This window comes from Protopterus annectens, chromosome 4.part0 (assembly GCF_019279795.1).
Source record: "Protopterus annectens isolate FY-2018-M chromosome 4.part0, PAN1.0, whole genome shotgun sequence".
In the NCBI taxonomy this organism is placed as follows: domain Eukaryota; kingdom Metazoa; phylum Chordata; order Ceratodontiformes; family Protopteridae; genus Protopterus; species Protopterus annectens.
The window spans coordinates 673,310,781-673,337,258 of record NC_056733.1 but is presented as its reverse complement, the minus strand read 5'-3'; the positions used below and the strand labels follow the sequence as shown (position 1 = coordinate 673,337,258).

General features: G+C 37.9%; 1 protein-coding gene across 1 annotated transcript in view; it reads left to right on the top strand.

Annotated features, from left to right (window-relative positions):
* The window catches only part of FAM216A (family with sequence similarity 216 member A), a 93,970-nt gene that overhangs the window by 43,158 nt on the left and 24,334 nt on the right, over positions 1 to 26,478 (top strand). The window contains exon 4 of the mRNA XM_044068643.1: positions 23,289 to 23,415. Within this exon, the coding sequence (XP_043924578.1) occupies positions 23,289 to 23,415 (127 nt within the window). The remainder of the gene's footprint in view (positions 1 to 23,288; positions 23,416 to 26,478) is intronic.

Below are 26,478 nucleotides of genomic sequence, written 5' to 3'. Positions count from 1 at the left end.
TTCAGTTAAATGTTTTCAGTCCCACTGTGTCTGGGACTGAATTAATCATACAAACAAGCCTTTAAAAACATTTCAGCTGCACCCTTTGTTCATTGCCTAAGCTTCCTTAAAGTCGCATAATTAAACAATATAAATAAAATATAATAAAAAGGTCTAAAACATCCTAAATTTCAAAATTCTGCATGTTAATGCACAAACATACCCAGTCTATAGTTTACATGTTGTAAGTTTTAGTTTACTGATGATAGAAATAGTGTCATTCAGTCCCAGTGGATTAGATGCATCCATTCTTAACTGCCAGATCATTTCTCCATGTAACAAATTGTTTTTCTAATCCCATATATGTTGTGTACTGAATTTTGTCCAAAATGGAGAATTTGAATTTAACAAAATTATTGCATGTTAATGAATGTCTGGCTAGCGTGCTCTTGCTGTCTTCTCATTGTGATTGATGTAACTGACAAGTAAATTGAGCTGAGGTAAGGGGATATACCCTTACTTTCTGAAATTTGACTGCCATTTAGTCAGGAAGGAAATAACTATTGCTAAAATGTTCCATGCCATATAGTGCATTGTTCCATGACTCTGAGAAATACTGAGAGATGGAGTGATCACAACAGTACCTAAACAAACTAAAGCTAAAGTAAAAGCTCATATTTGCATTCCTTGGACAGCAAACCTATGAATTCCCAAAGGGGCATTATGTTTTGGCTTATCTAAAAGGTGTGAAGAGTTAAGGTAGGAGTTGAATCTGAGTTCCCAGAATTCTGGGATATGAGGTAAGTGGGGAGGGTCCAATAAATTCCATAATTAATAAATATTAACTAGCTTATACCTGTCTGCTCTGTAGGGTAGAAATTGCAGCGATAATTGGGTGGGTTCATCTGGTGGCACTGTGGAAAATGAGGGGAGTGTTTTTATAGTTATTTTTTTCTTTCACTCATCTCCTCTCATCCTTTGCGCTTTTACTAGCCATTGTGAATTTAAGCTTGATTTTTGGGGGGTGCAGTATCAATGTACATAGGGGTATGTTGTCACTTGTGGGTTGTTGAATTTGTCAGTTTTATTTCTGTGTTGCTTTAGAAAGCTTCTGATAGGTTCTAAAGAAAGACTTCTTTAAAACTGAGACACTTAATCAGTCTCAGATGAAGGGCACTGTGGCCAGATGTACAAAGGGTAGGCAGGCAATAATGGAGACCCAATCAGTAATGTTAAACCATAGTATATGTACTAGAAAATAAGTTAGATATTCTATCTTGGAATGTCAACAGCCTATTAGATAAAATTAAAGAAGAGAGGGTATTACAATATATAGGCAGAAGTGCAACACGTGATTATGTTGCAGGAGACACATATTTTTAAGAAGGAGCAAAAGATTCTGATAAAAGGAGCTGTATCATAGGTTAATTCACTAGTGTAGAAGATGAAAGGAAGACAGAAGTGATGTTATTGATTAAGAGAAATAGTGAGTTGCAAATTGAGGAGGATGGGCTTGATTGGGATGGTCACTGTATTAAGGTAAAGGTCACATTTAGGGGTAGGTAAGTTACACTGGTAGCTGTATATGCCCCTCCTAGACAAAAGATCAGAGAACTGAAACAACAAGGGATAATATTAAGAGTGGGGGACTGGAATTTGGTTTGTGATACTTGAGATGTATTGGAGGGCTAAGAAGGACAAATATTACAGGAGAAGGTAGCCATATGGAGAAATACATTAAATTATTTTGGTTAGTAGATGCTTGTGCAGCAATTTAAAACTTGGATAGAAGATCATCTTCTTTTCTGATAAACAGAACATGGCATGGCTGGACAGATTTTATATATCAGGGGAACTTCTGCACCTGATTGCTCAAGTAACCCATCTAATTGTCCTACTAGACCACATCCAAATTCAAATAAAGTTACAGGATAACACAAACATAAGGGAAACTAAACTTTGGCAGTTCCCCCTGCATATGTTCAGAAACAAAAAGTTGGAACATTGGTTTGGTAGCAAGTTGATGTAGGGTCTAGTAGGAGTAGATTTGGAAATAGCCAATGTGGCTGGGTATGACTCACTTGCCTAGAGAGAGACTGAGGTGAGGGGTTCAGAAGAAAGTGCACAAAAGTTGTAGAGAAAGTCATAGGAAGTACCTAAGGGCTTTGGTTAAGATTAAAGAGCTACAAGGGCCCCCAAATTGGAATGGTAAATAACATGAAAGATGCACAATTAAGGGAAGCAAATATGAGAATTAAGGATTATTTGGGTAAACTAAGTAACTTTAGAGCTAAGGCACTAAAACAAATGCTTTATGCTTATACCCCAAGGGTACTGGATCATTTGTCACAGAGGCTTAGGATGCAAAAGGTGGAATTTATGACTTTGAGTTTGCAGAGCCCAGGTACAAGTTAAGGTAGTCAGGAACCTGGTAGATATGGGTGGTTATGACAGATTACCATAGAAGGCGGTACAGTTGTGAGACAAAAAAGACAGGGGGTGCAAAGAAGAAATTGTATGAGGAAAATACAACTCCAAAGAAATAGTGAATAAGAAAAACAAATGCTAATGACTTATGGTTTTGTATTGTACCCCCCTTTTTTCTACCTCTAACCCTCCTCCTTTTTCCACCTAAATTAACTTTACTTTCTCCCGCTGTCTCTCAACTTCTAACTCCCTACTGCCCTTACTTCTTTCCTTCTCCTTTCCCCTGCCTTATACAATTATTTCCCCTTATTATTGCCTTTATTATTCTAACCCATTTATCTACACTTACCTTTTCATAGGTCTAAGAGCCATACTTGTACCGCTACAAACAAACGTCTACTCAGAGACACACGGGAAGACACATTCCAGCTGAAGACTTCTTACAAGTTAAGCTGGAGCTTTTACTGTATGTAACATGCTAATTCCCTAATTCTTGTTATTAATTTTTTGACCTCCCTGAAGTTGTTTCTGCACATCACCTCCCCCTCCTCTATCTTCACTCACCCCAACCGCAACTCATTCCAGCCATCCTTCATTAGCCTTTGCAGCCCATTTCCCTAATCCTTCCTCCCGCCTGCCTTTGCTCTTTTATTTAGTTCCCCCTAGCCTGTCCTATTTATTAATCACTCTTAAATCTATCTTCAGCCTCTCTCCCCTTGCACCCTCACATTCTTCACCTCTGTACAACCTCTTCTGTGATTCCCTATCCCAGTGACAGCTTTCTCCTCCTGCTAAGTCTATTTTTTTCTCTCTCTCTGCCCTCTAACTTAAGGTTATATCCGCTCTGTACATGTCCATTTTCTAAGCTGATCATTTCATCAGGCTCACTCCACTCCCCTAGCCTAGCTCTATTTCCACTCACCTCTCATATCATTTAATTTATAGCTAACCCCCTTTCACCACTCCCTCTCTAACCCCTCCCCCCACTAATCACCCTCCTGTCAGAGTGTCACTTCATCCCTTTTATCAATCACACACATTAACTTAACATATCCTATTTCCTATTACTCCTTCTCTTCTACTTCCTACCACACCCTCTAAACCAATAACTCCTCCCCAGTTTCACACTCACCCTTTTGTCTCAGTTCTCCTGCTCTGCTCTTGTAGTTTCAACATTTTAGCCATGTGATTATCATTAACACTCCGCCTCCTTCTCATCCTTTTTTTCTCTTTTAAGTCACACCTTCCCTCCCCCCTTCTAGGGTTAAGAAAAATCTTTTAGCCACTCACTTATACCTCCTCTAACACACCACTCTCTTCCCAGTATCTCAACTTGAAGATATACCTGACAACCACCCTACTTAGGCTACTTACGTACAACTTAATTAAGGTAATCTCCCAAACTAAACTCACAGACTACCCTACTCTTCGCCCTTCTTCTCTCTCCACTCTATCCCATTCATAAGTATGCTTTTTTGCAGAATGATACTTGCCCTCTTCTCTATTGCCAATCTTCCTCTTCCATACAAACTCTCCTCCAACTACATTTAACTCCATTCTTTGCTCTCCAACTTCCATCTACTCCACAACTCCATCACAGTCATTAAACTCATTTTCAACTACATCAGCTACCCCTGCAACAAAACTCCTCCTTCCCAAAATCAAACTCCCACATTACTCCACCTCATCCCCAAAAATAAAGTGAAATACTACTACTATCTCTCCACACCTCACAACTACTCACCTACTCTCAGTAATCTTCTACTATCAGGTAACATACATCCCAACCCTGGTCCTCACAGCCCTCTCCTTTCCAACATTTAGCCCACTAACTTAACTACACTACATATTCACACACCCAAAAAACAATTAGCTGTATTCTCCATGAACATCAGAAGCTTACTTAACAAAGTTGGTGAATTCCACACCTGAATTGCCCAATACTCTCCTGATATCATCACACTCACTGAAACTTGGCTTAAACCCCACCTCCCTGACAAACACTTCCTACCCCCAGACTATAATATCCTACATCTGGACTGGACCAAGAAAAAGGGTGTGGGAGTTGCCATCATGTTTTCCAACCGTCTAACTGTAACCCCCCAACTATGCCCACTCCCTTAGAATCTTCTGCAGTATTTCTACTTGCCAATTGCAAAATCAAGGAACACAACTCAGTCACCATCATCACCATCAACATAACCCCAGGAGACAACATTCCCATACTAAAAAATACTCTCCCTGGATTTCACAACACTCACCTAATGAGACCACTATCCTATGAGATGTAAACATCAACTGGCTGTCCTTCTCCTCTAATGGCCCTAGCACACACATTAATCTATATGGCTTCTCCCAACGAATCTCCACTCCTACATGCACTAGCTAACCTACTAATGCTACTTCCATCCTGGTCTGGATACTTGTCACAAATCCACAAAAATATCACTCCCCGAAACTCTCCCTGTCTTTCTCAGTGATCATTGCCCTGTCAAGGTTCTCAGATATTCTCCTCATTTTAACCATCTTCATAGGTACATTGAATGTCACAAACTCACCAGTTTTCATTCTGACATCCCTAACAACCATTTCTCAGCTATCAACTGGTCCTTCCTCAGTAATTTACCTCTTGATGATGCAGTACTTAAATTTAATTCTATATTTTTCAACATTCTTAACTCCCTTGCTCCCCCTGCACACAGTAAGAGTCAAATCTCTTATATCTCCCTGGCTAACACCAAAAAAGCACACTGAAATGAATTAAGAACAGCCAAGCAAAGCACAAGATGAATGAAAGCCAAATAATGAACCTTATTTACGCGTTTCGTTCACATTTAATGACAAATGAACTCTAATGTTCAGAAGAGATAAAGCTTGGATAACCTGGTCCAAAACAAAACTCCCCTACCATCTCCAACACTACAAAGAAATACATCATTAATGACAAGAAAAACTTCTACAACAATCCACCATCCACCCTTTCATCAAACCAAAAGAAATGTTGGAACTCCATTAACCAAATTCTGCACCCTGGTAACTCCATTTCTACCAATCCAAGCCCAAACAACACTCCTCAAGAAACAGCATCAAATTTCAATACATACTTCATTTACACCATTAGTAAACTCTCAGCCCCATCAAACTTCTGTACTAATATCAACACCCACCCAGACCCATCAACATCGCCCAATTCCTTTCCTGCCTTCTCAATGAAAACTATATATATCAACTATATTAAATCTTTACTCAGCAAGCTAAATACCTGTTCTCCGTCCATGGATAATATACCTCCACCCTTTCTCCAAATGGCTGCAAACATACTAGCACTTCCCATCTCCATTTTCATTAATTGCTCACTCACTGAATCCAAAGTTCTCACCATTTGGAAAAAGTTTTACACCATACCCATTCACAAAGGGGGCAACTCTTCTGACCTTGCCAAATGCAGACCCATCTCTATTCTTTCACCTGTCTCTAAAATCCTAGAGTAAATGTGTCCATAAGCAAATCCTATATTACCTCCTAAAAGAAAACCTACTGACCCCCACACAACACAGTTTTCTTCCAATGCACAGCACTTTCTCTGCTCTTATCTCCTTCATTAGCACTATATCCCAAGCTAGGGATAACAACAACCTCATTTCCACCCTGTTTCTTGACCTTTCTAAAGCTTTTGATACTGTGTCTCACCCTCTACTTCTTACTAAACTCTCTGAATTTACTCTGTCCCCTTCAACCATCTCCTGGTTTGCCAGTTACCTCTTTGATTGGCCAGAGTCAGTTAGATGGCTCTCTGCTACATCTCCTGCCCTCTTATCAAAATGGGAGCACCCATAATGTCTGTTCTAGGTCCTCTTCTGTTCAACATTTTTACTAATCAGTTAAATACTTCATGTCCTCATTCCTCTCTCATGTAATATGCTAATGACTCCAAGGTCATTACCATAGCAGACTCCCTCTCTGACCTAAATACTCTCACACAAAAAACCTTTCCTTTCAATCGAAAACTGGCTGACTAAGACTCAGCTGATTCTTAGCCCTAAAAAACAAAATTCCTGCTCTTCACCACCAAAATCCTGAACCATCTCAAATGTACCTTCTCCATCCCTTCCCTTAATAATACACATATCTCAGTCGAGTCTCACACCAAACTTATGGGGGTCATCATAGATGACCAACTCAAATTTGATCTGCACATCACCAGTAACATTAAAAAAATATTAAAAACTCGGACTTCTGTATCAGATCAAAAAATATCTCACCATCATTTCCAGAATCTGTCTAGCCCATGCTTACCTCCTTCTAAGCCTATTATGTGTCTCCCAAATCCTCACAAACCTACAGTTCTCACTCCTGTCTAAACCAAAATCTACTTACAACAAAATAGCTAGATTTGCAGCAGGTCAGTCTTATCAGTCTCACCACTGTCTTGCTCTCAAAAACCTAAACTGGTTAGAATTTCCCTACTAGCTTCTCATCTCTCGGCTTCAGATCATACATTCTGTTCTGTTCCAGCCCTCCTCTTACCCTGACCTGGCCTCACTAGTGTCCTACACCCCCCCCCCTTAGTTATGTCTGAATTTCTGAACAAAACCTCCTCATTATCTACAAACCTAAAAGCAAAATTGGGCAAAACTTGTACAGCTACTGTCTTACAGAAGCTTGGAACAAACTCCCGCTTCACATCAAGAATTTTAATCACCCTCAGAGAGTCAAGATTGCTCTCAAAACTTAACAGTACATAGATCTGTCATTGTACTCACCCACCATGACATGCTTCCGATTCCCTCAGTCCATCCTTTCACCTCTCCTCCTCTCATGCCCACTCTTGCCTTGAAATTCAACTCCCTTCTTCTTCTTCACTAAGAATTACACCTCCCACTCTCTAGTCTCTACTCTTTTAACCATATATTCCTCCTATTCTATCACTGTAGGGTTTCTCCTTCCATCAGAACTCTAGCTACAACTTCTGGTACTGTTAGACTTATGTAATTGTATCTGTTTCTCCTTCCATCAGAACTCTAGCTACAACTTCTGGTACTGTTAGACTTATGTAATTGTATCTGCACCTCAGAGTGTTATGGCATATATTTGTGTATAACTTCTGATGTACAAATGTATTTATTTACTCCTATACATATCTTTGCTACTTGTATACATTTATTTGTTACTTGTTTTTACTACTGTACCACTCATAGTACCCTGGTTTCTATTTGTATATAACTTCTTATGTACAATTATTTATACTGTGGATTTGTTATACTATATGTGTGCACACCTTTGGACTTGTTATTCTACCTATTTCTATTTGTCTGTAGAATTTGGATGTTTTTAGACTATTTGTCTGTATTTACTGGTGGAGCTTTTCTCCCCGGGCATCCGCTGAAAAAGGGCTTTTGCTCAGTCTGACCAACCTGATCAACAAATGTCAAATAAATAAAAATAAATAAATTTCAGAATATTAAGGGTATGGAAAACTAGAAAGACCCCAAGATCTAACTGTATACCTGTGGAGATTTGGTGAAGGCAGAAGGACGTAATTTCTTAGATTTGGTTAAAAATGTCTAATAACATCCATCAGGGGTTTGAAATCCCAGTCTCCAGAAACATGGTGGCATTGATAGTTATACCAAAAGAAGGCAAAGACCCACTAGATCCAAGCTCTTATCACCCTATCACAATTTTAAACCATGATTATAAAGTTTTCATGTCTGTAATAGTGAAAAGGGTGGCTAAAGTGACTCAGAGAATAATAGCATTGGACTAAGTAGGGAAAGGCAAAGCCATACTTATACAACAAGACACTAAGCTTCATCAACAATGATTTCTTAATAGGATCTTAGGCACAGCAAAAGCATTTGACATATAAGTTGGGGTTTTCTATGGGGTACACTGGGGGAAATGTTTTTTCTATCAACTGAATTGATACCATCTTCTACACAGGTAAAGGCTTGAATGCAATAGTAAAATGTGTTGGGGGACTGTTGTATACTATAGTTTTCAAAGAAAAAGACAAGTCTGTTGTGTTATTATTTTCCTTTTACCTGGAGCTGATATCACAGTGGATTAGGCAAACCAATGCAGCAGGATATAGGTGGGAGAATGTGAACGAGAAAACTGCATTGTTTGTAGGTGATATGCTTCTTTACTTTACAAATCAACAAAAATACCTGCGACCACTTTTTGGAGAATTATAACAATTTGGTAGATTAGTCAGTTATGAAATAAATGGGTTTAAAACTAAAATTATAGCGATAAACTATCTTCCCATATTTGATCTTCTACAGACTTATCCTATCTGCAGGGTCACAAAAGGTTAAAATCCCTGGGGGGGGTTGGTTAAAACAAGAGGTGCAACAAGTGGCTGAGGAAATGTAGGAGGAGACCTCAAAAGCCATAATTTGGGAAAATAATGAAATGGAAGATGCTGTGCATAGAGGGAGATAGTTAGATACTAGCCTTTAATGTTCTTTGTGCCACTAATAATATATTCTGTTTAGGGCTACTGGTACCAACCCAAGAGTATGGAAAAAAACTCACAAAAAGTATCTAAAATAATTCTACTGGGAAAACAAAAAGGAAAGAATAAATTGGTACAAGATACTTTTACCAAAAGAAAAAGGAGGGTTACGTATGCCTGACCTGAAAGCATATCACAAGGCGAGTCTATATTATTTCCTCGAAGAGGCGTTCCATCGACCCTTAAACCGCAAACTGTGAAAACCCAGAACATCCACATCAATGATTTCTTTCCCTGGGAAAGAAATCGCTTGCCCTACAAATACCAACACATCACTACAAACATTACAAAGTGGGGAGCTTCACCCCCATACCCCCAATATGGAGGCTGTGCCCCCCCCCCAACTAAATATACCAACTCCAAGATCACACTAAAGCCGGGAAAATGGCAAACTGTTGAGGATGGCCAAGAGATTTCTTTCCCAGGGGAAAGAAATTGCTGATGTGGCCATTCGCTGTTTTCACAGTGCGCGGTTTAAGGGTCAATGAAGAGGCATTCAATGGAACGCCTGTTCAAGGAAATAATATAGCTCCCACAAGGCAACTCAAGTGAGGCTACTCTATTTGTTCTAAGTGCAAAACTATTAAACTAAATTGAAAAAGGTGATTCTAGAGGGAATAGGGGTAAAGAAAAAAAGTATCATCCTCTGGAAATGTGGAAGAAGCTGGACAATCCAGAAAGTGATAGTAGGTTTTGGTCTTACATGCAGAATCTAGGAATGTTACTTGTATGGAAAAAGGTTAGCCCTTGGCATTGGTGTATATTTGTGATTTCTGAATGGATAAGGGTTAGATAAAACAAGATCCAAGGATTTAGAAGAGTCTTCAGGCATCTGGAGAAGAAAAAATAAAAAAACAAGGACCTTGGAGCAACTGTTGAATGGATGTGGGTGAAAACATGTTGGGAATTAAAAGACAAATTCAGTCTCTGGGGATTTCTTAAATTATACAGGGCTAGTTCCTGACTGAACAGAGACTCATGCTAATAAGGATATGAATAATAAACCCTATTTGAACTAATTATAGAAGCTAGGTTGGAAGTGGCAGCAACAAGTTTTGGGACATGCCTATAAAACTGTTTCATTCTCAAAAAAAGTGTCATACTTAAAGATGATGCAGAACTGGTCAGAAGAATTGAGACCACCATTAAATCAAATGGAATGGGAAGAGATAGCTTTTGCCCCCATATATGCCACTAAATTGAGGAAATTTGGGACCTTTGCTTGGAAATGATTGCCCAGGTATTTTTATACACCAATCAGGCTTTCTAGGATGCTCCTGCAGACACAGAGTTCTTGTTGGAGATGTGAATAGTGGGGCTAGAGGTATTTGGGAAGACATCTTCTGGGAGTGTGGAGTACAGTGACTGTTTATAACAGACTTGGGAAATCTAATTAACAAACTAACAGATGCTGGGAGATATCTTACCCCAGAATTTTTCTTTTTACATTGGTCTAGGATAGCGATCCCAATACAGAAGAAAGCACTGATCACTATGATAGTAATCATAGTGAAGACGGTCATAACCAGGAAATGGAAGCAGAAAGTAGCCCCAGACATAAAGGAGGTACTTCACATGGTGAGAGAATTAAGGGAGATGGAGGTGGAGTTTAATGGAAAAGACAATAATAAAATCTTGATAAGAAAATGGAAGTTGTGGAATGAGAAAATGGACCATGTCTGTTAGTTTATGTCACAAATAATATTTTTTGGGAACTGACAATAATGTAAATTGAAACTGTCAAAATAGAATGATAGCAATAAGGCTTGGTGAAAATTATTTGAAAAAGAATACTGCCTTAAAGATGCCTCCATTAAAATAAGCTTGTACATTTGTTTTCCAATATTTCTATTGTATATAGTTTATTTTAGCTCTTCCAGATACTTTGTGTAAAACAGGGTTGGAATGTTTTCAGATAACAAAGTGCCTAACATTACTCACAGAGTAGATGAGTCTGCTCAGTGAAATATTTTATAACTTTAATATTTTATTGTGCTTTCTTAATAGAACAGAACTGAACTGAACTTAAGCTGTAACTGTTTTCTTTTCTTTTTTTTTTTAGTAGTAATGCTTTTTTAACTATTGGATAAAAATTATCTGGCTAGTAGGGGAGTTGTTGTGCATATGCTTGGGGATTGCGTCAGACTGTTGCATTTTAAAAAAATGCTTATAATTAAATTTGTTTGCTAAATAAAACAAAGAATGACTAATCATCTAGAGTCAAATGCATTCTAAACTATTTTCATAGGTTGATAGACGGTTACTAGGCCAATGTCCCTAGACCCCTTACAAGTCTAGCTATATTTATCCGGAGTTGGCACAATTGTCGATGGCTAGGTGAGTGACGTTTTCAGAGGTAAAGGTCTATGGTAGTTAATAATGACTTCCTCTGTCCTGGAAGAACATGGGCACCACTCATCTAACTTAATAGAAAATAGTAAAATGCTTATAAATGTTAGGCTCTCCAAATGCCATGTTTATTGGGAGAAGAGTTGAAACATTCATAATTATGCTTTGGCTTGGATACATTGAACATCTAACAGAAGTGAAAATGTTACTGCAACTCAAATTCTCAGTGACTCTCTGCTTTGGATACAAGGGATTTAAATAATTTGGAAGACCTAATGGAAGTAATAAAACCATAGTTGGAAGGGTTGCTGTCCCAACCTTCCAAAAGTAATACAGTCAAAACAAATAATGTAAACATAATAATACAAAACATTAAAATAGTACCTTGCATTCAGAATCCTGAAAAATAGATGCAAGCCAAACACAGAGAACAGTCTGAAAGGATATAGTAAATAATAAAGTCAAGCCTATGTATTCCAGCAAGATTCCCAGATGAAAACCATATGTATAAAATATACAACCAAAATGAACACTGAGAAAAACAAAAATAATAATAATATGTCACCAGTAGATGTAACCAACACATTTTTGAAATAGCACTTAGTCTTTCAAATGAGCAAGTAAAAACTGGAGTGAAAAAATATTCTACAGTGTTTACCAATTACCATGGAAGAAACAGAAGAGATTGACAGATCACCAGAAATAAAATGTATAGTTGCAGAATCAGCAAAATATAGGATAACACAGCTAAGTCCCCATTACACTAAAATACTGAGTGTATATAAGCAACATAAAAGTGAGTCCATAAACATTCATTAAGAGGTAAATAAGAGGATGGGTTTATTAGGTGAATCATAAAGAAAGTAACTTTTGATTGTTAAATTTTATTTATTTTTGTGCTTATACACTAAGCTCTGTATCTTTAAAAGTCATTAAATAACAGCAAGTACTTGGAAGAATAAATAACAATGAATAATTATAAAATCACATTCAACAGATAATGTAGACATCATTGCAGCTATGGAGACATGGTGTAGTGTAGTAGAGAGCACCCAGGAAGTGCAGCGCTATAATGCTTTCCACACATTTAGGCCAGTTAACTGCACAGGAAGGAACAAAAGGTGGGGGTGTCTCAATTTTCATCAAAAACAACACGCACTTCAAGACTCTTCAAATAGTATGATACACTTGAAATCCTCCATGTTCAAATTACCATAAGCAAAGTTCCATACCGTATCCTTGCAAGCTATAAGTCTCTCTATAACCCAGGAAATGCATAGTGCTTACTTAAAATGTACAGTTGGCAAGCAAGGCTAGTCATCAAAAGTCCCCCAGTGATCATTAACCTTGTAATCACTTATGAACCTAAATCTGAATTCACATAACTAACAACATTATGAAAGTAATGCAAAATTAATATAATCCCTCAGTAAGAAATTAAAAATACTTCTAAAATCAGATTATATTTTAGAGATCTCTTAAATGAGCCTCTGTTTCACAAGTCCACAACTGAGAAGGTAGTGAATTCCAAAGGTGAGGTGTTTAATAAACAAAATACCACCTATCAGATGTTTCAGAGTGTATGTTCGAACCACCTGCAACCTCTCACCAGTAGATCACAGCAGATGCAAAGGAATTTACTCAACAGTTCCTTTGTATAATTGACACCCAGATCAAACAGTACTAAATATGTTAACAGTGAGATTTTAAAAGCAGACTTTGCTACAACAGACACTAGTGCCAATCAGTAAGAACGTGCATATATAGCAAGAGTGAGAAGAAAGAAAAAAGTCAGTTGCTCCAGAGTATAGGAGAAGATGGACATCATCAGCATAGCTTCGATATTTTGCACCTGTTGCTAAAAATTAGGTTTCTCAAAGCAACTGCATATAGTGTGAATAGCAGCAGATTCAGAAGTGAACTCTACAAATCTCTACAACTCATTTAATTCAAGAAAGCTTAATGCATTCTTAAAACAACTTGCTGAGAATACCTCAGGAAATACATGATAAGCTATTCAATGACTACATGAGATCGCAGTGAAACAACAAGTAATCAGTAAGAATCCCATGAATAATGATGATGTCAAATGATATCAAGAATGAGGGCAGAGCAATGTTTGATCTCCCACCATCAGATGGTCATTTACTACCCCCCCCCAAAAAAAGAGCAGACATAGCTATATGTGTTGATCTAACCCCCCCCCCCAAAAAAAAAGAGCAGACAGTTATATGTGTTGATCTAATTCCAAACTGACAAGGATCAAACAGAGCATGTATGATCATTCAAAAATGTACATGGATATTAATCAATTTCTCTGTTGTCTTATGTACAGGAGGAAGGCTTGTGGCAGGGTAGTAATTTTCAAGATCATGCAGCTCTAAATTAGATCTCTTATCTACTTTTTAAGTAGCTATAAAAAAAAACATCCTGAAGAGAACAAGATCAGAAAAATAACTGGACCTAGATATTGTAGGCAAGACGGCACAAACTTAGTAAGTCTAGGATGCAGCTGAAAAGAGGTAGGACATAAAGCTGAAACCAACCTTCACAGCTGACATAAGAAAAAGCAAGATAGTATGGGGGTATTCATGAGTGGGCACACAGCAAACTCACTGGGAGATTGTAGAGGAAGGGATTGAAAGGAAATGAGTGCCTAATTAAACAACTTTATCCTCAAGATACTGATTCAGGAATAGCTTGATCATACCATATTTTGTAAGTTTAGATAATTACTGTCAGTAGTAAAAGAACATCAAGGGTATGCCTGCTGGTATTATTGTAAAGCATCACAAGTTGATCCAGATTATATGCACTACTCTAAACAAGTAGTGCAAAGGCAATAGGTCACTAGAAGGACATTATGCAAATGTCTGTACTGAACCAGTTCAGAGTCAGCTATCCTATATGAGGGAAGCTGAAAGTGGAACTGGATCCGGTAGTGGTCAGACAACTCTGCCTGACCTGAGGGGGGTAGCCTACAAAGATGGTTGAGTAATATAATTGTTCTAATTGATTTAAGAATTATTAAGAAGGCATTAAGTCACTATTATATGGTTAACAGTAAATGCAACTGAGTTTTGTTTGTATTTTCATTGTTTGCTGTTATGGATGAAGATCTCCACTTGGTTTCTTCAAAATATGCTATGCTAATAGCTCCCAGTTTAAATAAATAACATAAAAACATTAATTCACAATCAACATTTCCAGTAGATGGCAGACTCCGAGGCAAAGTTTCATGATCAACATGAAAATAAAAACACTGTACGAATGAGAAAGGTACCTGCACACTAGAGTAAATATCCACCAGCTTCAAATCCTAAGAGACACACAATTGTTTGAGGCGAAATCAACTCAGTCTTCAACAATAAACCCAGAGACCACAGGACAGCACCATAACCTGCACATCTCAGAACAATATCTGAAAGCTGGCAAGAAAAAAATCTATGACTAGTTCTTAGAATCAATATCCAGTTGTCATTCTCAGAACATTTGTGCCATGCTAACAAATAAATCAACTCACAGAGTTGCTGTAAAACTATTAGGGTCCTGAAAAACCGTGCACCCTCACAGCTCCTTGAACATATCTAGCAAACACATTAATACCCCAAAAAGGAAAAAATTCTAAAAACAACAGGAATCAGTGTTGGTGCACACTTAGAAACTGCACTGACAATTCCCTGTGGAAAACAATGATCAGAGAATTCAGCATTGGGAAGCTGAACTTGGCAATGAATCATGTCGATTTTATTCTTGGCAAGTTGTAGAGAAGCTCTCACAGAATTCAAACTATCAAATCTATATATTCTTCAAGGTCTTCAGAAGAAAATGTTTTATTTATTTTTTGCCCTCATACCTGCCAGCCTTATTCACTTCTTCAGCATGAGAGACAATTGTGGCACAGTCATCATGCAAGAAGTTATCAGCTGAGTTTTATTGTTTAGCTGAAATTCATTTTTGCAAGCCGCATAAGTACTCAGAAGAGGGGGTGCTGCATGGAACCATCACCTACACTACTGCCAGTGATATAGCCCCTTGGGCAGTCCTAACCTGTACTCAAACAGAAGACTACTGCTGGATCCACAGTCTCTACTAAGGATGTAATAGTGGGAGTCATGTGCCCATGATGCACCCCACATCCTTCAGATTGGAGGGCTGAGTCTTTACTGTTCTCCCTTTCCAGCTATCTCTTTCAATGCACGGACCACAAGATGAATCCTAGTTGGCAGGATCACAGTTAGGCTGCTGTATCTGTATGCTGTGGAACCAGCTAAAGAAAATAATGATAATGCAGACATCAGAAGTCTCCTAATAAGAATGACAACGCCATTCAACTTGGTCCACTGCCTAGACCCCCTCTGTATTTCCTTTTTTTTCCCTACTAGTCCCACTGTGACCATTGAGCCATTCCTTTAGTGGCTCATTTGACCTATTTATTCCCCAAGAAGCAAGAGCCCTACAGCCCATTATATCATCCCTGAGGGGCAAGGGGCAAGTATCCTGGGAATGTGGTGACATCATCCATATGCGAGACCTGTAATTTAGCCGTACATTCTCCCGCATAAGCCTGTAGATGTTCAAGTGGCAGAAATGCAGTGAACTACTACAAGAGGTGTCACCTCCTTTTTTGAATGATGCAATGGCCATTGCCCCTTACCCCTTGTGATCAAAGCAACTCTGTGTGTTCTCAGGTGCTCACTAGGGATTTTAATGCAAACTGCGTACCCCTGACAAGTACACTCACCACCCCCTCTCAGATAGGCAAAAAGGCAAAGCCTCATCATCTTTTCTGTCCTATGCCAGCTCTTCCAGTGCCCAGATCACTAACTAAACCTGGGTAATAATCAGTGCCTTATCCCTCTGAACCACACAGTTGTTTATAGCTTTACTAGTTGATAAAATGCAAGGTGCTGGTCACTAACTCTAATGGCACCTTAGAAGACAGAGATTTACTCTAATGTATGAAAATCAACAAGTTGTAGCAAAATATCAGCAGTATGTGAAATTAGAATGCAGGTCACCTTAAAAACGCAGAAATTCAGAACTATCAAAACAACAAATTTCTCATAATGACAATGCATGGAAATGCATTTAAAAAGTAATTTCTAGTTATTTGTCCTTATACATTTCTTAGAAGAAAATCATACCGTTTAAATTTCATAGGAAAGGATTATAACCTTAATATAAAGGACAAACTTGTCAAGTACCTGACTTGTGAGGTTTACCTCCCTCCAGAAGTAGTACATCCTGGAGTTTTCTGCAGACTCCCACCTTTGCCCCACACCTCTCCACAACTAACATAAAAAGGTCATACCACTTCTGGGAAATTAAGACAAACTCTACAGACTTTCAGTAAGTTAGCTCCTTACAAAAATGACATAGGGGACAGTAAGCAAATTTAAAACTTATAAATAGATTAAACAGGGACTCTGAATAATATAAGCTGGGGATTAAAAGTGAGAGTCGTACATATTCTTGGTGCTGCACACCAGAAGCAACACAGCAGATGTCTTGGGCTCAGGATTGATGACCATGTGAGTCATACAAAGAATCACATGTGTACCATACTCCCTGCTCAATCCACCCTAGCTAAAACTGAATATCACACTGAGCATGAGCACACTGCCCCATTCAGTTCTGTCTGCGGTGGGTCAGGAAGTCGGTATTGGGGGTGAGCACTCAGTGCAGCACTAATAAATGAGTGCACCCTAACAAATGGGCAAGTGCCCATTGCATATCTATGGCAAACACAGTAACAGAATGTATACCCCGTATGTTAACAGTGCCAAGATCAACTGGCCACCCCACAATTCACCACTAAGGCATATGGGAGGGGCAGACTGTGTTCCTAATAGATGGATATCACAGGGAGTGCCTGGGCATACTTCTGTACACCTTAAGGGTGCGTAGCAAGAACAGGTTATGCTCCAGTAATGGTATAGCACCATGGGAAGCAGGACAGGCATGCAGTGTATGACCATGAGGGCCCAGTTAAGGCTGGCTGTATGCCTCCAGGTGCATAAGGGCACCTTGGCATATGCCATACATAACTTGTGATGTATAACAGAAGTAGTCTGAACCCTGGCACCTACAGTAGGGCAGTGGATGTCTTAACAGGATACGGTGCCAGTGTTCTATGCAAGGTGTGGATGCCATTTGCACTTCTGGTAGAGATGGGTACATACTACCAAGGCATAATTTTAGGACTATATGTGGTCATGTTATGTTGTGACTACACCTTCTCCAAAATGACAGTTACAAAGAAGTGGGTGCAGAAGATGGAGGTAAGGATTGTTAGCAACTATGTTGGGATATGGCAAATAGTGGGATAAGGGAGCAATGTACAGAGCAGTGTGTGCTGCTTATGGGCTCTAAGCAAAAATCAGTATAGGCCCTACCATTTGTTGATTAAGGGCTGTTCAATGTGAAGATGTTGCTACTATTGTTTATTGCAGACATCGGTGTGGACACGTCTGATGGCTGGCCAGTGGCTTCTGATTAGTAACCCTCGTCTTCTGCTCTGTATCATAGTCTGCTGAAGGAGCTTGGTGTGATTATCTTTGAATCATGTTCGTGCTTTTTTGCATGCTCCCTTGTCCACCAGCAGATGAACTGTTCTGATATAGCCAAGTTGGTTTGCAACATCATACCAGTCATGTAATCCAGTTGTATGTCTGTGTGTGAATCACATTTTTTTTTTCTACAGGATTTCTTTCCAAGTATAAGGCCAAAGCAGGGAGTGCTACATTAATGATTCTGCGAATTCTTTCCAAGTATAAGGCCAAAGCAGGGAGTGCTACATTAATGACTTCTGCCTAAAATTAACAAAAATTAAAACTGAGGCTGAATGTCCTATAGGGGAAGAAGGAGATAATACCTGAGTTGTATAATTAAACAAAAATAGTAAATTAGCACTAATGGAAATAATACATCTTATATATTACTGTTTCTAGACTTTCAGAAATGGCAAGAGCCAAAAGAAATTTCTGAGAATGATAGAAGTTTGATGTAAGCCAGTCTTGTGAATGAAGTAGTAAATGTGGGGAGAGAGGAATGAAGGACCTGTGAAAAGGGAGTACTATTGTTCAGTCTCTCTCTCTCTCTCTCTCTCACTTGCTTGCTCTCTCTCTGTATATATATATATATATATATATATATATATATATATATATATATATATATATATATATATATATATATTACTAGAAGGATTAAACAAAAGTTAACCAATATATACTGTTATACTTTTTGTGTCCCAAGCAAGACTACTGCAGCATTAAAATGCAACAGAAAAGAATGCTTGTTCTTTCTTCATTTTTAGTGTTGACTATAGAAATAAATTAAAAAAGTTAAAAATACATGCATTAAAGTAAGTTGTTTGCTTGAGTTAATTACTACAGTCAGAAAAAAATGTTGAAATGAGCAATGATAGCAACAGTTTAAGAACAATTTAATTTGGGTACTCTTTAAAGAGAAGGAGGTGTTTGAGAAGGCATTAGTGCTGCAGGGGTTAGCAGTGCTTCCGCAGAGCACATGGTGCTTCTGTTTATTTATCTTATTTTAGTTTGCTTACAGGGTAGTACACTAATCACAATAGACCATTTGCAGGCACAGACAGGTGAAGTAATTCACAAAAAAGTAAAACAGAACCAATTTACAAACATGAAGTAATCACAGAAGGTACAAAGCCCAGTATATAATTGAAACCATGAGCAAATATTACTATCATAGGAGAAAAACAAATGTGGATTAATTTTACTATTAAATTTGAGAGATAAGCAGCTGGAGATAACTGAGGGTGGAAGTAGAAGTGATGGGGGGGGGGGGGGTTGTTGACGTGTCCAGTAGAAAAGCATTTGGATTCAGATTTTTAATGGAAGTGTCTTTTGAGTTGTGCTCCGAAAGTGGAGAAATAAGAGATTTCTTATAGGTGAGTGAAAGGGATTGTCAGAGTTTGGGTACAGGTATGGTGAAGGAGTGGCTGATACAGTGAAGTTTGGTTTGGCGTGGGTATAGAGTGAGGTAGTTAATTGGGAGAGTTTGTGGAGGTTGTAGGGGATGGTTTTATTGTTGTTTAGTTCCCAGCTGAGGTGCCTTTTGTGCACAGTTTGTTTAAGGTCCTTTTGTCTGTATGAGGTTTCCTGGAAACTTCTGTTTCCTCCCATATCCCAAAGACATACGTGTGTGTGTGTGTGTGTGTGTGTGTGTGTGTGTGTGTGTGTGTGTGTGTGTGTGTGTGTGTGTGTGTGTGTGTGTGTGTGTGTGTATCCTGTGACAGACTGACATTCCATCCAGCAATGGTACTTGCCTTATGCCTGTTGCTTTTTAGAAAATACTGATTCTCTGTTACTGTGAAATGGATAAAACAGATCTTGAAAACAGATGGCTATATGGATAAAAGTGAAATCACGAAAGAGTATAATACACTAGAAAAATATATTGGGTAAAAGAAAGTTTATTTCTTCCCTAGTAGCTGCAGGGCAGTAGGAGAATCAGCAAAAGGAATAAAGAAGAAACAGAGCCTGTAGTGCTAGGAAAAATGAAGAAGAAAGATGCATACAGGTACAAATGGACAGAGAGAGGCAAGGAGATAACTGTTATGAAAATATATATATATATATATATATATATATATACACACACACACATATACATATATATATATATATATATATATATATATATATATATATATATATATATACTTTTTACTATTGAAATTTTGTAGTGCCTGTAATTGAACGGCATGGGTTCAAAAGGCACTTTTCAAAAGGACACAATGCCAAATCAGACTACAAAGAATACACAATGCTGAATGTGCAGTGTTCGATAGTCTGAGTTCAGTATTGTGAGTGGAGATTGCGGTGAAGTGAGGAACAGGGAATTTACCCATTTCTTCACTGTAGTGCGATTTCTTAGTTGGTATATATAATTTGCATTGGGTGTGGGTGTGCAGGGGGCAAGCCCCCCTGCAAAATAGTAGAAACTATGTACCATTGACTTGACAGTCTAACGGTACGTTAAGCTGCATATCTTGGGTGACTGACATTACTTACTGCTATGTTGAATACATTGAGCTGCAGGTGTTGGTGTATTCAGTTTCAACATGTATGCCTGATCAACTTTACGGATTTCCATATTTCGGGTTGACATTTTAATCTGCCGATGATTGCACTTTCAGCATTTCAATAGTAAACGTGTGTGTGTGTGTGTGTGTGTGTGTGTGTGTGTGTGTGTGTGTGTGTGTGTGTGTGTGTGTGTGTGTGTGTGTGTGTGTACCAGAAGACAGTTGATGGTCTCCACCAGAAATGGAAATATAAGCTTGAAAAATTACAAGAGAGAAAAAAAGTAGATATATATATATATATAGAGATGGGACCAGATCCATGGATTAACACAGGAAGAAGTAGCCTTGTAGCTCAGGGGTTAGAGTACTGATCTCGTAAACTAGGGGTCATGAGTTCATATCTCATTAGCTGCCAGAAACATGGCCTAAAACACGATGCAAAAAATACATAATTATACCTTTTGGGAAGACGAACACACCTGCAAATAACAACATTGATAACAATAAGAGCAGACCTGTGGTAAGGGACTTCCGAAGTCAGGTTGACAGTAACCTGAACTTTGATCACCATGTGTCCACGGTAGTATGAAAATCCTTCTACATGAAGTAAGGGCATGGCATCCAGATCTAAAGAGACCATAGTCCCACTATATTCAGCCTTCATTAGTCCAATAGTGTATAATGCACCCTTCAGCATGTACCTGACCAGGCATTTGCAACAGCTGGAGCAGTTCACAGAGGTTCCTCACTAAAAGAATACAGAGTGTAAATAATATGTCCTAGACTGCCTCAAAGCCCTGTCCCTGTACTCAGTGTCCTACAGACTACTGCGGGGCAATTTATGCCTAACCTACAAGGCATTCTCTGATCCAGCCTTGATGAATCTGCTACATATTCGCAAAACAAACAGCACTAGAATTTCCTTATCTAAGGATCTAAACCTTGTCTGTGACATCAACAAAACATCTTGGCGGGATAGGTATGTGTCTCAAAGATTACCCCTTCTCTGGAACAAACCCCCCATTCATGTGAAACAGAGTTCTTCCCTAAGCCTATTCAAATGCAGTTGGGACCAATGCATGTGAAATCACAAATTAACCCCTGACTTGTCACCTACAACCCTTATGGACAGGAACATTTTGTAGATGCCCCAAGGCACAGTCATATATCAAAGCCATTCTAGCCCATGCGTATTGATATAATTGGGAAAAATGGGGCATGAATGGTTAGGCTTAAAAAGGCTCTGAGGCCATTAACCTAGTACTTCCTGTAATCCTATAATCCTCAGAGGTGATATGGAACATCATATTAACGACAGCAGCATTAATTAAGGATGATTTACAACAAGCAGACTGCTGCTCCCAAATGGCAGGGAGTATACATTCCATGGCAGATAATTTACTGATGGATGCAGGTTTGGCAAACATCAAAGGGGATGGCCGTATATGCAGTCAGATATGGAAATGGTGTATATAAAATATGTGGAGAGAAAACAAAATCCATTACCTGCAGGTTTCTGACAAGTTTAATTGAAAGAACCCCATTTGCACAGAAAATATAAAATATGTAAGTGTAAAGAACAAAAGGTAGATGACTGGGAGAGGTTAAACTATGGAAGACTAAAAACAGTATGTATGTAAAGGACGATACAGAAATAAATGGGACTTCATTCATCAAGGAAAAAAGGAAGGTAAGGTAGACACACTATAAGTAATACTGGAGCAACTGCAGAAAGGTTGTAATGGCAGGAGAGAAATGATGACATAAAATAAAAGGACAAATCCATAATGTTGCCACCTTTTCAAATGCCCAAAGTAGGACTTTTTGTATAAAAATGTGAGATTTTGCATGAGAAACCATACCCATGGCCAGTGCAATGGACATAACATCACTTTTTGCCAAAATAAAAGCTTATTCTTACAGCATTTGAGTTGCTTATGTGATTTAATATAAAGTTTATTATTTTATATAATTACTAAAGATTATTGCCATTTTTTATTTTTTTTTTCCACAGGGCACAACTGCCCAAATAGGGACTGTCCTGCACAAAGACTGACAGGTGGTAACACAACAAATAGAATGGGTATGTTGTATTCTTAAACATGCCACCAGCCAGTAGTGACTGAGTTAAATGATTAGTCATGTGTGCCAGAGGGCCAGTCAGAGGAGAATATGAACAGCAGTGACCAGGTATTTTTTGTGGAGAGGAAGAAAAGTACAGGTGCGCAGAGCTGCAGTGCTGCCCTCTGTTAATGAGAAGAAGGGTAGGTAGATATGTAACCAGTGCAGTAGTACTGGGTCTTGGCAGTTGTCCTGTGTGCATGCATGCACACAGGAGAATATTCATGCTTCTACCTAGTGCTGACATCCTTGCATACTGATGTCTGTTTATGTAAGTATACAAATACATTACTAGATATCTTTAGAAAGATGACTGAGAAAGCGTAAAAACAAACTTGCCACTAGAAATAAAACTGGTCCATTGGGGGATTTGAGGGATATTCAGTGAAGTGGTGCTACAATGTGTAGTACATACAAAAAACATGTTTGCTAACTTTTGATCTTCAGACAAAAAAGGAATGAAGACTTTCATGAACAAAAACAAATTTGAAAAAAAAAGTCAGTTGCTGAGTAGAAATTGACTAGCCTTTCTGTGGCTACAATCATTTTTTATACATGTCATTTAATTAGACTATGCACAAAATATTACTGAGAATATTTGTATTTTCAGAATGTAGTTGGTTAATTTCAATGGTCTTCATACATTTATATATTTTTCTATATGTCTATATGTGTATGTATGTATATGAAACAAATATATATATGCACAGAAGCACATGGATACAAAACACTCTGCGAAGCTTAATGCTTTACTTAAATTTTCTCACAGCTCTATATTATCTTGAAGAGATAATATTGTAATTAATTGTCTGATTTACATTTTAGTACCCTGATCTTACTGCAGGTCAGAAGAGATATTTGTGCAGCATTGCCAACGTATACAGCACTGATCAAATGCGCAGACTACTTCAGAGACAGTACATCGATATCCTACATCAGCATACGCGTTCTGGTATGTAGGCTATTAGTGGAGCAGTAAGTAATCAGACATTATTTGTAATGCTAATGGGCAATGACTGCTCTTTATCAATGGCTTGGGTACTGGAGAGAGACAGATGGGGAGAAAATAATCTGAATTACCATATTTGAAATCTAAATTTGTTGTAAAAGCTTAATTTTCACTTCTGTGCTAATTAAGCTAAGGAAGTCTGCATCTGTGGCTTATAGATAGAACTGCTCAGCTATGCATATTGCATCAATATCCTCTGTGTAACCATTTTAGAGGAGTTAAGGTACTGTGGCTGGGGAATTTAAGAGGAAGGTTGCATGAGTGAATATAAAACATTCCTTCTAGTTTTTCTGTCTGCCAGCTGCATGTAGTGAATATATACTTTAGAAGAGAGTGGTAACTGGTGCCCTGATACATCCATTTGGACTCATGTAGGATGCTACCAAACAGATCATCATAGAGATTAAATATAAGGATGATGACTGACTGACCCATCTAGTCTGGTAATTTTCCTTCTTATTGAAAACTCTATAGATGGTATTTAACCAGTGCCTTATTTTTTCACTCTTTATCACAACTGCCTTATATTTTCTTCTTTCCAGTCATGCATCATCCTTTGTAACAAAAATACTTGTTCATATCTCTCATGAGTTTTCCTTCTTTGTCTTCAAGATGTGCCCCTTTGTCCTCATACATCTGTTTTTAATAAAATACAGTGTCCCTTTGAATTCTTAGTTTCCTTAAGGTACTTGAAAATTTCTGCCATTTCTAGTTTTATTGCTGTATTCTGAAATGCATCTGTCTTATTGCTGTTCTTAAACAGCCCCAAAAATTATATTGCCTGTTTTCTATAGTCCTCCTGCACACAAAACAATAGGCACAAGAAAGGAATGCTCATGGTCTCTTATTTATAATGACCTCTTCTGCCTTTATTCAGAAAAGAACTTCTTCAGACCAATGTAATAAATTACTAACTTAAATATACTTAAAAGCAAGTCACATGCACAGACTCAACCCAGCAAAATTTATGTTACTATGACTGACATCACAACTTAGGTGGCCTCTGTTTTAAAAGACATTTAATATTCACAGTGTCATTAACTCATTCACTCCAGTGGAGCTGAGGAAATTTTCACTGTAACTTCCAATGGGTGGAGTATATGCCTTTTGACAAAATCAAATTACGTTCTCACATTTCAAACAAATGTTCATATGTCTGGAACCATAGGGGTTATGAAAGAAGTATAAATGGCAAATCGTTCATCACAAGCTATTTTTATAATGGTAGTATTATTTAGGTTCTAGGTCTTAAACCGAATTTTATAAGTCACAGTGAACATAGCAACTATTACATTCTAAATATTTTGTAAATAAGTTACAATATCTCAACAACCACTCAACTAACACACATACTGTCAGCAGCATTTTATTCATCTAGTGGAGAGCTTTCATATGAGGCAAAGGAGTTTTGTCTGTGTTACTTGGTTATAGAGATATTTAGAAAAATGTAAAAATTATACCTATTTAAATTAATATCATAAAAATAACAGTTAATATGTATTTACCTGCACTAGACAAAGGTCAAATATGAATGCAATTGAGTTTGCCATTGTGTAAGCTTCAAGGTGAAATCATTTAAAACCTTGTACACAAGGTTTTGAAATTATTGATGCAAATATGAACAAGCAATATTTGATGCCTAGAGGCGTCAGTAGGAGTTAACTGCAGATGCACCTGGAGGCATCACTCGGATGTAGTGAGTTAAGTTCTGGGGTATAATTTGCCCTCAACTGCAATTTCTAAGCAAATTATTTCACTTCCAATACAGTGTGAACATTTATCCCATGGATAATTTTATTTACACAATACAAGAGAAAAAAAAATCAAAATCTTTTAAAGTTAATTCAACCAGCAGCAGGTCAAATACTCAGTTATTTTTTGTATAGTGTGACTTTCACACTTTAAATCTCTGTTGCATGGACTATGTGTTGCATTGTCTTCTAGGTAACTCTTTCTTTCCTGAAGAGATAATGATTGTATGATATTCCTAGGATTATGTCCAGTGAAAGACCTTTATCCTGCTCCTGTTTTTTTTTTTTTTTTGCGAATGGGAATCATATCTGCCCTCTTCCAGTCTTTAAATGTCTTATCCTCTTCCCATTATTTATTTAAAGGTTAGCTATTGATTTTATCCACTCTTCCTTCAGTTCTCTAAGAAATCCATGGTGAAGCCCATCGTGCCTCATAGACTTGCCCACCTTTAATTCCCAGACCTGCTGCAGAACTCCTTCTTCTTTGAAAGGATTTCAGTCAGACCCCTGATGTGATCTGGTTTCTGTATGAATGGATTTGGTAAGCACCCTTCTAGTCCTTTGTGAATACTCATCCAAATTATTTATTTAACTGCTCTTCTTTTTCATTGTACTTCTCCTGCATTTTAACTTCACTGTTCCAACCTTTATTGTTGCTTTTGTGCATAATTTATAGGTAATCTCTCTGTCTCCTTGACTGACCTATCTTTTCATTCTGAAGTCATTTTTGTGGACATATATTTTCAGAAACAATATAAATTTACATACCATGGCAAAAGTACTAAAAAGGAAAAAAAATCTTGTAGCCTTGGCTCGAATCTTCAAGGGATTCTGTTAAAGACTGCTTGGGATAAGATGCCAGAATTTTAATGCTGCTGCTTTTCTCATTCTAATTGTTTATGTTATTGTTTCTTTGAGTATGTTCTTTGCGCCTTTTCTCTTCTTTTATAAGCTGCATAACAGTAGCTTAGTAATATGTATATCATAAACTTTGAAAATGTGTATTCCTGCTTGAACATGTACTAGCTTCTCATGAGAAGTGAAGGTTTGTACTTAGTGTGGGTTAAGATTAAAAAGACCAAGACAGCACATTGAAATGAACCAAACAATAGTCATTGATACATTTATGGAAGAAAGTTGTTAAATTGAATTAACAATGTACAACTGTGTATTTGTATACTAAAAGGTTTACTGAAACAAGCTGACCAAGCCCTACCTTTAAGATTATAACATTTTCTTTATAACACAGATCACT